At 36.9% G+C, this 13,162-nt stretch overlaps 1 protein-coding gene across 1 annotated transcript in view; it reads left to right on the top strand.

The window, feature by feature from the left end:
• Nucleotides 1-13,162, top strand: part of b4galnt4a (beta-1,4-N-acetyl-galactosaminyl transferase 4a) — a 217,617-nt gene that overhangs the window by 143,863 nt on the left and 60,592 nt on the right. The window contains exon 7 of the mRNA XM_051100119.1: nt 12,365-12,432. Within this exon, the coding sequence (XP_050956076.1) occupies nt 12,365-12,432 (68 nt within the window). The remainder of the gene's footprint in view (nt 1-12,364; nt 12,433-13,162) is intronic.

The raw sequence follows: 13,162 nt of genomic DNA, 5'->3' as shown, positions 1-13,162 counted from the left end.
GTTTGCCCCCTTTCCATTTATTCAAGACTCCAGGGTCGCAGATAGACGAAATGAGTTTCTTCAATGTAATTCTGTGTTTGGGGAAAGTTCACATGGCTCAGAAATAGACAGAATAGCATAAAGGAGAGAGGAGCGGTGGGGTAACGCCAGCAGACGCCTCTGAAAGATGAAATATACAGCTGCCAGGTTATCCACTGCACTTCCATTGTCCGGACAAATTGTGTTACAGAGTAGTTCAAGGGATAGTTCACTCGAAAATGAAGTTTTGTCATCATTTACACTTCTGTTGTTCCAATCCCGTAGGACTTTCTTTTTTTTCATGGTGCAAAAAACGTATCTTGTCCAAGATGATAAATATCTTACGATGAAAAAGACGCAGAGGGGCTGTCAATCTCCAGAAATTATAAAAAAAGCACAGCAGAAGTGCCACTATTACTATTTTCCAGGTCTTCTGAAAGTAAATGAAAGCTTTGTGTGAGAAAGAGACTGACATTTAAATAATTAGCTAAAATCCACCTTGTGTTATACAATAAATAGTATGTTTTCCACAAGTTTTTGTCCACTTAACATGGAAATGATACATTTATTGCATGTCGCGACATGCTGTGTTAGGACGTTTCTCGAACTAGCCACGAAACGCAAAAAGCAGTTGACTCTATTTTTTGAAAAAAAGACAAACAGACAAATTTAATTTCTAATTAATTAATGCATTACAATATTGAAATACTCCATAAAAAGTAACTAGTTATATTAGTTACTTTTTATGGAAAGTAATGCATTACGTTACTTTTGAGTTACTTTTTGTCACCTGGGCTGGGCTTGCTTATTTGTTTTTTTAACAACCCCAAAAACCAAATGGCTATATATTTGGCAACTGTAAAGGCCCTTTTGAATCAAAAGTGAATTAATAAGTCTCAGGCTGAAGGACGTGCCTCGTCCTCTGTATTTACTCCCAATTTCTCTCAATGTAGGGACACAAAATCTGTCAATGAATGAAAAAAGGAATGAAAGGAAAGCAAAGTAACTTGCGCTACTTATTTGAAGAAGTAATTTGAAAAGTAATGCAAAAGTAATCTGATTACATTACTTGCGTTACGTGTAATGTGTTGCCCCCGATACTGATGGCAAGTCAATGACGACAACAGCATTGGTCTGTCTTGTGATTGATTGGTGCTTGATGTGCCAAGTATTTTCCTCTTAACATAGAAAACATGGATTAACATGGAAAAGATATGTCTACTGTGTGTTGTGACATGTCTTGTTAGGACATATCTTAGTGAGGGAAAGATTCTTTGAACTCATCACAATGGAAAAACACAAAAAGCAGCAGATGACTATTTTTGGAACAGACAAACAAATTTCATTTCTAGAGTCATTGCATTGGGTCTGGTTGGGAAATATGGTAAAACTACATCTTAACAAATAATTGAATAGAATGCATCATGGCAAGCAGTGCTGGGGAAAGTTACTTTTAAAAGTAGTGCATTGCATTATTGAAACACTCCATAAAAACTAACTAATTATGTTACTTAGTTACTTTTTATGGAAAGTAATGCATTATGTTACTTTTGAGTTACTTTTTGTCACCTGGCCTCGGCTTGCTTATTTGTTTTTTAACAAACCCAAAAGGTTATATTTTTGGTAACTGTAAAGGCCCTTTCGCACCAAAAGCGAAATTAATGAGCCTCAGGCTGAAGGACATGCCTCGTCCTCTGCATCTACTCCCAATTTCTCTCAATGCAGGGACAAAAGATCTGTCAATGAATGAAAGGAAAGCAAAGTAACTTGCATTACCAATTTGAAGAAGTACATTTAAAAGTAATGCGTTGCTGGTTACTTGAAAAAGTAATCTGATTACATTACTTGCGTTACTTGTAATGTGTTGCCCGCGATACTGATGGCAAGTCAATGACAACAACAGCATTGGTCTGTCTTGTGCTTGATGTGCCAAATATTTGTTCTCTTAACATAGAAAACATGGATTAACATGGAAAAGATATGTTTACTGTGTGTTGTGACATGTCTTGTTAGGACACATCTTAGTGAGGGAAAGATTCTTCAAACACATCACAATAGAAAAACGCAAAAAACAGCAGATGACTATTTTTGGAACAGACAGACAAATTTCATTTCTAGAGTCATACTGCATTGTGTCTGGTTGGGAAACATGGAAAAACTCTACATCTTCACAAGTAATTGAATATAATGCACCATGGAAAGCAGTGTTGGCGAAAGTTACTTATGAAAGTAATGCATTACAATACTGAAATACTCCATAAAAAATAACTAATTATGTTACTTAGTTACTTTTAATGGAAAGTAATGCATTATGTTACTTTTGAGTTACTTTTTGTCACCTGGGCTGAGCTTGCTTATTTGTTTTTTAACAACCCCAAAAGCCAAAAGGTTATATTTTTGGCAAGTGTAAAGACCCTTTTGCACCAAAAGTGAAATTAATAAGTCTCAGGCTGAAGGACGTGCCTCATCCTCTGCATTTACTCCCGATTTTTTTCTCAATGCAGGGACACAAGATGTGTCAATGAATGAAAGGAAACTTGTGTTACTTATTTGAAGAAGTACATTTAAAAGTAAAGCATCACTAATTACTTGAAAAAGTAATCTGATTACATTACTTGCGTTACTTGTAATGTGTTACCCCCGATACTGATGGCAAGTCAATGACGACAACAGCATTGGTCTGTCTTGTGATTGATTGGTGCTTGATGTGCCAAGTATTTTCCTCTTCACATAGAAAATATGGATTAACATGGAAAAGATATGTCTACTGTGTGTTGTGACATGTCTTGTTAGGACACATCTTAGTGAGGGAAAGATTCTTCGAACTCATCACAATAGAAAAATGCAAAAAGCAGCAGATGACTATTTTTGGAACAGACATACAAATTTCATTTCTAGAGTCATTGCATTGGATCTGGTTAGGAAACATGGTAAAACTCTACATCTTCACAAGCAATTAATTATAATGCACCATCGAAAGAAACGTTGGGGAAAGTTAGTTTTAAAAGTAATGGATTACAGTATTGTGATACTCCATAAAAAGTAACTAATTCTTATGGAAAATAATGCATTACATTACTTTTGCATTACTTTTTGTCACCCAGAAGCTATAGTTTTGCCAACTGTGATGGCTCTTTCACACCAAAAGTGAAACGTATAAGCCTCAGGCTGAAGGATGTGTCTGTTCCTCTGCACTTACTCCCAATTTATCTCAACACTGTCAATGCATGAATGGGAAAACAAAGTAACTGCGTTACTTTTTTGACGAAGTAACTCAGATATTTAGGTTTAAATGTAAAAGTAATGCATTACTTTACTAGTTACTTGAAAAAGTAATCTGATTACATTAATTGTGTTACTTGCAATGCATTACCCCCAACACTGAAGCAACGATTCTCACCTTCTTGTGATTGATTACTGCTTCGTGTGTCAAGTATTTGTCCTCTTAACATAGAAAACATGGATTAACATGGAAAACATATGTTTACGGTGTGTTGTGACATGTCGTGTTAATCTTAGTCAGAGAAAGATTTTATGAGCTAGTCACAATGGAAAAATGCAAAAAGCAGCAGTTGACTGTATTTTTGGAACAGACAAACAGACAAAACATGGTGAAACTCTACATCTTCACAAGCAATTAAATATAATGTACCATGGAAAGCAGTGTTGGGGAAAGTTACTTTTAAAAGTAACGCATTAAAATATTGTGCTACTCCATAAAAACGTAACTAATTGTGTTACTTAGTTACTTTATATGAAAAGTAAATTGCATTACTTTTAAGTTTGGCTGGGCCTGCTTATTTGTTTTTTAACAACCCCAAAACCAAAAGGTTTTATTTTTTGGCAGCTGTAAAGGCCCTTTCACACCAAAATTGAAATTAATAAGCCTCAGGCTAGAGGACTTGTCTTTTCCTCTGCACTTACTCCCAGTTTCTCTCAACACAGAGACACAACACGAAATCTGTCAATGAATGAAATAACTTGCGTTACTTATCTGAAAAAGTAACTCAGATACCTATCTGTAAATGTAAAAGTAATGCATTATTGTACTAGTTACTTGAAAAAAAGTAATCTGATTACATTACTTGCATTACTTGTAATGCATTACCCCCAAGACTGATGGCAAATCAATGAAAGCAGCATTGGTTCTTGCCTGTCTTATGATTGACTGTTGCTTGATGTGCCAAGTATTTGTCCTCTTAACATAGAAAACATGCATTAACATGAAAATGATATATTTATTGTTTGTCTTTATAGGACATGTCTTAGCAAGGGTTACATTTTTCAAAAAAAGCTGTGATGTCCAAACTGTTTTAGTTTATTTTTGGAACAGACAAATTGCATTTCTTGAGTCATATTGCATTGTGTCTGGTTGGGACACATGGTAAAACTCTACATCACCACAAATAATTAAATATAAAGCACCATGGCAACAATGTTGGAGAAAGTTACTTTTAAAAGCAATGCGTCACAATATTGTGTTACTCCATAAAAAAGTAACTAATTGTGTTACTTTGTTACTTTTTGTGGAAAGTAATGCATTACGCTACGTTTGAGTTACTTTGTCACCTGTCTAGGCTTGCTTATTTGTTTTTTTAACAAACCCAAAAACCAAAAGGTTATATTTTTGGCAGCTGTAAAGGCCCTTTTAAACCAAAAGTGAAATTAGTAATCAGGCTGAAGGAATTGCCTCTGTTTCTGTGCTTTACTCCCAAATTCTGTCAAAACAGGGACAGGAGAGGTGTCAATGAATAAACGGGAAAGCAAAGTAACTTGCGTTACTTAATTGGAAAATAGATATTTAGCTGTACATTTAAAAGTAGTGCATTGCTTTACTAGTTACTTAAAAGTAATCTGATTACATTACTTGTAATGCATTACCCCCAACACTGATAGCAAGTCTAATTGTGTTAGTTACTATGTAATGCATTATGTTACTGCTGCGCTACTTTTTGTCACAGTCGGCTGGGCTTGCTTATTTGTTTTTTAATAACCCTCAAAAAAACCCAAAGGTTATATTTTTGGCAACTGTAGAGGCCCTTTCCCACCAAACTGAAATTAATAAGCCTCAGACTAAAGGAAGTGCCTCATCCTCTGCATTGACAATTTCTCTCAACATGGGGACAGGAGAGATGTCAATGAATAAATGGGAAAGTAACTTGAAAAAGTAACTCAGATATTTTGTTGTCAATTTAAATGTAACATGTTACTTTACTAGTTACTAGACGTGCCATGACACGCAATCAACGTATCTTTACTGTTTATTCCCATCATTTTAATCCATGTTTTCAGTGTTAAGAGGACAAAAACTTGTTTGTACATTCAAATATCAAACATCAAGCGACAATCAATCACAAGACAGGCGAGAACCAGTGAAAAAAGTAATCTGATTACGTTAACTTGTAATGCATTAACCCCAACACTGATGGCAAGTCAACAACAACAGCAGCACTGGTTTTCGCTTGTCTTGTGATTGATTGTCGCTTGATGTTCAATATTTGAATGTACAAACAAGTGTTTGTCCTCTTAACACAGAAAACATGGATTAACATTATGGGAATGAACAGTAAAGATACGCTGATTGCGTGTCACAGCACGTCTAGTTATCAAACGTCTTAACGCCTTGTCCACATCAATATGTTTTCATTTAAAACACATCTTTTCTCTCTGTTTTGGCCTTCTGTCCACACTGAAATGGCTTTTTGTGAAGGAAAACAAAGTTTTTTGAAAATGCTGTCCAACATGAATACATTTGAAAACGCTTTAAAACGGCTTTTGAAAACTATGACGCATGATTAGTCATGTGGCACATATTGTACCAGTAGATATTTATACCAATGTTGTGTCTGTTATGTGCTATTCACTTTTACACTGTTGCTAAAGATAAGCTACTTTGTACACTCTTTATATTGCAGTCCTGCAAACATGATAGAAAATTTACTCACAGTTGCTGTCCTGCGACAAAACATAAGGCCAGTTGCATTTAGATCAAACATATAATGGTGATTGAGTGCGACCTGAATGCGTAAGTGAATGATGAGATATTTTTATGAATACAATGATGTTGCCAGAAGAAATGCATGAAGACTAAGGCAAATTTAACATTTTCTTACGTTTCAGTGTGGACGAGAAACTTTAGGAAAACACTAGTGTGGATAAAGTGCATTTTAAAAGGAAAACAGCATTTTTAAATGTCTCCGGATTAATGTAGACATAGCCTTAGCCAGAAGATGAGTTTTCGAATCAGCCATGATGATGAAACACAACAAGTGAAATTTCAGTATCCTAACCACTTTATCTTTTTAAATAAAAACATAGGCCAATGAATAATTTACCTCAGGTTTGGAAAATAACTTAACGGACACAAGAACGTTCAAACTGTAGAAACGTTCAAAGTATATTACTTGACAGCGATTGTATCAGTCACTGAGTATGGATTTAGAATAAAATCGTTACATTTTTATCTCATTCTAAATGTGAGACAGCAGTGCATTTACAAAAAGAGCTCCGCCCACGAGCTCTTCTGATTGGCTGTGATTTATGATTGATTTTGTTGCATTGTGTAGCTGTATGATCTGTTGTGAACAGACTGATAACTTGTTGCTAAAGCATTTCGTGCCTGATAAGGACACGGTGTAAAACTCTAAATCTGTACAAACAATAAACGATAAGTTAACGACAACTGCAGCATTTGTTCTTGCTCGTTTTGTGATTGATGTCACTTGATGCACCATAATTGAATATCGTAAACATACTGTATAAAATATTGTTATAATAAATGTTTTATAAATATTATACATCGCCTACGCAATATTAATTAAAGCTTAAAGTGATATTGATGTTGGTCTCGGATCGGCATTAATGTATCAGGGGGAAATAGTAAGGAGATATTTGAATTATTTATTAATAAACTAGTGTTTTCTGAGTCGGTGTCACAAGGATGAAGTTGCCAATCCCGATTCACCATCTCCTCATTAGACACGCCCAGGCCTGGTGCATGTATCTGCTCAGATCAGTCAGTGTCCGACTTGAAGCAGTGTAGCTAGCCTATGTTATCAAAGTAGGCTACTGCAAGACCGATTCGCCAGCAGACTCAGGTTACGGTCATGGCAGTTTCTCCAGCTAATTCACTACTTACCAGTCTCACTCACTGTGTTTCATCCCATGCTTTAATATGGATACATATTAAATAACTCATTTCATGTTATATTAATTCTATAGCATACTGTGCCATGTTTAGCAAAATAAACTGATAAAAAAAAGTGAAATTACACAAAAGATTGTTAACGTTGTTCTACATTTCTACATTGTTCCATGGCCGGCGTCAAGGGGGAGCATTTGTGGTCCTTGCCACCCCGAGTCACTGTGCCCCCCCTTTACAACCTCTCCCATCCTTGCTGAACGTGTCCATTTGAAAGTGAAAGTAAAATAGCAAAAAAATAGTGCACGTACAATAGCCATTGCACGCTTTCACCTTTTCCATGCTATCACAAATTGCATTAACCCAGACAGCTTTTTGTTTTATGTTTTACTGTTTTATTTCGTTAAGTACTAATTTAAAGTTTTCTATAGATATATGTATCATGTCTGTAAGGCATGTATTCGCTGAGTTTCGGTTAATTTTTGTGAAGCGTTCCTGTTGATCAAACAGGCTATGATCAGCTCACTGTCTGCCGCTGGAGCTTGGTCATTACTTTAAAAAAACAAAAACTTATATTAATGAACAAAAAATGCTCCAAACATTTTTCGAAATTAGTTTAATAAAAAAAAGGAAACAAAATATAATCACTTTGCCTTTAATTACATAAAAGTCGACTTCAAAAAATCTAAAGTCGTTCAGCCCCTACTATGTAGTAGCGTAGCTGTCTATAGAGGGTCAGAAACCTCTCAGATTTCATCAGAAATATTTCATTTGTGTTCTGAAGATGAACAAAGGTTTTACGGGTTTGAAATTACATGAGGATGTGCACTAATGACAGAACTGAAAAGTGAAAGTCAATGGAATCCAAACATCCTTTTTTTGTGTTTTGCAGAAGAAAGATCGTCATACAGGTTCAGAATGACTTGAGAGAGAACAAATTTTCCAGAATTTAGTTTTTCGGGTGAACTATCCCTTTAATGGGGTCATCGGATGACCATTTTCCACAAGTTGATATGATTCTTCAGGGTCTTGATAAAAAGTCTATAATATACTTTGGTTAAAAATTCTCAATGATTGTGTAAAACAACACCTTTGCACCTCTGCAAAAATCATCTTATTCTGGTTGAGGCTGCTTTAAATGCAAATAAGCTTTGCTTGCCCCGCCCCTCTCTTCTCTCTGTGGAGAGACGAGCCTGTTTACTTTTGCCACATTTAGCCGCATTTAGCCACTTAACTTGCTAACTAGCACATTATTAGGAAAGGCGATCGCAAAGATTCATAAAAAAGCACCTATACTGACTTCTTCTGTAACTGAAGCTGGATCATGAATGATTTGCACAAACATAGAAAGATATATGTAGATCGGGAGGCGCATTCCCTTCACAAACAAACGTAATCCACTGCATCTTCAGCGGCTCAGATGTCAGGAATAAATGACTACCACTATGTTCATTATTACATCCAGTAACACAACACCTCAACTGCTCAATCGGAGATGTTCTTGTCTAACTTACATCCCTGCTCTGGCATCGAAACAAAGAGGACAGACTCTGACAGCTGATCTGAGGTAAAACGCTCATGTCAATCAACTATTGTGGGAGCGGCCTCTGTCGGTGTGATGCCTCAACGACAGGTATCTGAGAATGGCTCAATTTGAAAAAGGGATATTATTTTTACAGATTAATTAACGACCACTGCATGGATTTTTATCATTATAGGGTAAATTTGTACATACACTGCCAACACACATTAATGTTCGAACAACTTGTAAAAGTGAACTTAGCATCTGATGACCCCTTTAAGAGTTTCGCTTGGTGACAATACAAGAAGCTAAACAAAATCATAGACAGAATGACTCCATCCATATCTGGAGAGTATGAGTGTGCTCTTGTAAATCAGACCAGCCAGCAAATACATAAAAATACCCAGAATACCCGATTATAAACGACACAACAACGCCCTGTAGCCGAAAAAATTTCCATAAGCACCATTCACATTTTTCCCTTTAGCGGGTGGATGTTCTGTGGAGCTCATGCAGAAAAATGAGTCATCTGTGTAAATAGAAATCTTCTAGCTGTAAAGCACTATGGGTATCCCTCCTACTGTTTTGGAGGGAAATGGTACTAGGGTGGAATAACCATGTGTGTCTATCATATTTTTAATGTTCTTATGTTGGCATCTTTTCATTTGCAGAACAACGAAAGCTTTGATTTTTATTGAACTTAGCACACTGATGCTAACAAGTGCGCTAGCAAGGAGTTTCCACCCAATGTTTACCCTCAGATTTTCCTGTAGTCACCTTCAAGTGGAAATATACTGTAGCTTTCGCCTCTGGAGGCAGATGCACAAACACACACACATCTTTGTCCTCTAATCCGCGAGAGGCGAGTTGTGTTTGGCAGCGGAGGTGATTAGCATTGGCTGAGTCACACATGTGTGTTGATCCTGACGGCCGCGCAAGGTGTGTGTGACACTACACAAGCTCCTTTTGGTGAAAAGAGCGGCAAGTGTGGGGAATCTGGAGCTTTGCGGGACTTTGATGGTCAGTGTGTGTGTGTGATGAATGAAAGGCGTCTTTGAGGGCAGCGGTGATCGTGAATGATCCAGGAGGCATTATGATTCATTACATCGATGTGTGATGTGAAGAGAAGCATTGAGAGCGAAAGAGATGCCACACATGACAATTAAAGTGAGGAATGCTGGGATGGAGCGCAGGAGATGTCATTCTGGATCACTGCTTCAAAAGCATGCGCTAGTTACCGAGGGTTGGTGGGGAAGTCACTGCGCTCGCCCTGTGGGTCAAGAAGGGATGTTTTGGATTGTGTATAGAAAAAAGATTTGATTGTAAGAAGTGTTATTAGAAAATGAAACCGTTCTGAATGTTTTAAAGGGGTCACATCATGAGAAGTCATTTTGTCCTTGATATTTTTTTAGATGAAAGACTTTGATCTTTGAGCCTTTCATGACAAGGCAAGGATAATTCAGACTGTGAATGTCGTGTGGTGTGACTCCCCCAAAATTTAAATGGACAGTTCAGCCAAAAATGAAAATTCTGCCATCAATTACTCACCCTCATGTCATTTCAAACCTGTAAGACCTTTGTTCATCTTCAGAACACAAATTAAGATATTTTTGATAAAATCAGAGAGCTTTCTGACTCTGCATAGACAGCAATGAAACTAACACCTTTAGGGATCAGAAAGGTAGTAAGGATTGGAAGGTTGTTTCTTCATCAGATGTGGAGAAATGTAGCATTGCATCACTTGCTCAGAAGTGGATCATTTGCAGTGAATGGGTGCCGTCAGAGAGTCCAAACAGCTGATTTAATAACATCACAAAAATTCATAAGTAATCCACACTACTCCAGTCCATCAATTAATGTCTTGGAGAGTGAAAAGCTGCATGTTTGTAAAAAAACAAATCCATAATTAAGTCGTTTTAACTTTAAACCATCACTTCTGGCCAAAATATGAATCCATAATTCATAATAACACTTTCTCTAGTGAAAAATTCACTATTGTGGACTGTAAACAGTGCTTGATCTGTGCAGATTTCTCTCTTGATTCAGACAAGGCAACTTTTTCACAGAAATGGAGCTGCAAAACGATTAGTCACGATTAATCGACTCAAAATAAAATGTATGTGTGTGTACTGTGTATATTTATTATATTATATAAATATAAATACACACATATGTATAGATTTTAAAAATAAATATTTGTATTGTAAGTATTTGTATGTGAACACTTGTATATAATTTATATTATATATAAATGTTTCACATACTGTATAAATCTAACATATTTATCATATACATATATATAACATATTAATATTATATAATATTTGCATGTATGTATATATATATATATATATATATATATGCCTCCCCCTTATATACCCCGTATACCAGGCTATAGGTCTGGCGGCGTGTGATGATGTGATATCATCACACATGCAGGTAAACATGCACGTATTCAGGTTTGTTTTATTTATTTATTTATTTTATTTTAACACAAAAAACAGAGAAGAAAAGTCAAATCTGATACAATTCCACACAGAACCCAAAAAAATGCACTGGACAAAATTATTGGTAGCACCCCCTTTGGAAAAAATAACTGAAATCAGCCGTTTCCTGTAACCATGAATGAGTTTCTTACACCTCTCTACTGGAATTTTGGACCACTCTTCTTTTGCAAACTGCCCCAGGTCATTCAGATTTGAAGGATGCCTTCTCCCAACTGCTGTTTTGAGATCTCTCCACAGGTGTTCTATGGGATTCAGATCTGAACTCATTGCTGGCCATTTCAAAACTCTCCGGTGCTTTGTTTGTAACCATTTCTGAGTGCTTTTTGAAGTGTTTCGGGTCATTGTCCTGCTGGAAGACCCATGACCTCTGGTGCAGACGCAGCTTTCTGACACTGGCCACTATGTTGTGCCCCAAAATTCTTTGGTAATCATCAGATTTCACGATACCATTCACACATTCAAGGCATCCAGTGCCAGAAGCAGCAAAGCAACCCCAAAACATCTTTGAACCTCCACCATGTTTGACTGTAGGGACTGTGTTCTTTTCTTTGAAGGCCTAATTTCTTTTTCTGTAAACAGTGCCATGATGTCCTTTACCAAAAAGCTCTACTTTTGTCTCATCTGTCCACAGTACATTCTCCCAGAAGGATTGTGGTTTTGTCACATAAGTTTTGGCGAACTCCAGTCTTGCTTTTTTATGCCTTTGTGTCAGCAGTGGTGTCCTCCTGAGTCTCCTACCATAGCGTCCCTTTTTCATTCAGATGGCGACGGATAGTGCAACTTGACAGTGTTGTACTCTGTGTCTGCAAATCAGCTTGAATTTGTTTGGAAGTTAATCTGGGTTCTTTATCCACCATTCAAACAATCCTTTATTGTAATTTTTCATTAATTTTGCTCTTCCGTCCACGTCCAGGGAGGTTAGCTACAGTGCCATTGTACAGACTGTCATTCTGACGGCACCCATTCACTGTAAAGCATCCATTGGTGAGCAAGTGATGTAATGCTACGTTTCTCCAAATCTCCAAAGTAACAAACTCATTAACATCTTGGATGGCCTGAAGGTCAATACATTATCAGCACATTTTCATTTTTGGGTGAACTATTTTAAGTAAGCATTTAACAGATTTTTGCAAACCAAATTAATGATCAAGAAATACTGTTTTTTCTGTGTTTCAGCTGGGATCTGAATGGACGGCACCAGGAGAGTTTACGAAGTTCAGATCTCAGGCATCCAAGTCTGTGCAGTAAGTACATACAGTTTTATCGGGAATTCATTGCATTGTGGGAAATTGCATTGTGAAAATTGGTTGTTTTGTGGAAATTTAGGTCATTAATACAGAAACGTGCATGCTGTCTATGTTGGTGCGTTTCACTTCCTGGTTTATTGTCCAATCAAGGGCCTCAATTCATCCTTTGTAAACAAACCGCCCACACTCATGTCTATTGATGCAGTTATTTTACCCCTGATGGTGTTGATTGGGTTGGTAATTGGAGGAAATTGCTGGCCTTTATCTGATCGCGCATTTAATGATCGCCTTTCTCCGCTCCGCTCAAAGCACTCGCATCATTTACAGCCGTACAACTGCTGTGATTTAAATACCACATCCAAGAAAGAGCAATGTCGCTTCAAAGATAGAAACACCTTTTCCGCTTCAAATAAGCAACGGTGTAACAACGGTCGATTAGCATATCGTATTTCTAGTCTTTCCATAAAAAGCCTGTTTCAGCCAGCAAACCATTTTAATTCAGCACTCTGCGCTAATGCTCCATTAATAATGACTTCAAATGGATCTGCTGGAATTAGCAGTGGGTTTGTTTCCATATGTGTGGCTGTAAAGTGATCCATAGCCTGGCCTTTATCTTGAGTGTATTTAATAATGCATAAACTAATCCGACCTCATTTCTTGAACCTGAGTGTATAGATAGTAACAACTGAGGCACCTTTTTAGATTTGTACTCCAGGAGATAATGCTC

Source organism: Labeo rohita, chromosome 25, assembly GCF_022985175.1.
Source record: "Labeo rohita strain BAU-BD-2019 chromosome 25, IGBB_LRoh.1.0, whole genome shotgun sequence".
NCBI classification, from domain to species: domain Eukaryota; kingdom Metazoa; phylum Chordata; class Actinopteri; order Cypriniformes; family Cyprinidae; genus Labeo; species Labeo rohita.
The sequence above is the reverse complement of the archived record's forward strand: the minus strand, read 5'-3'. Positions and strand labels throughout refer to the sequence as shown.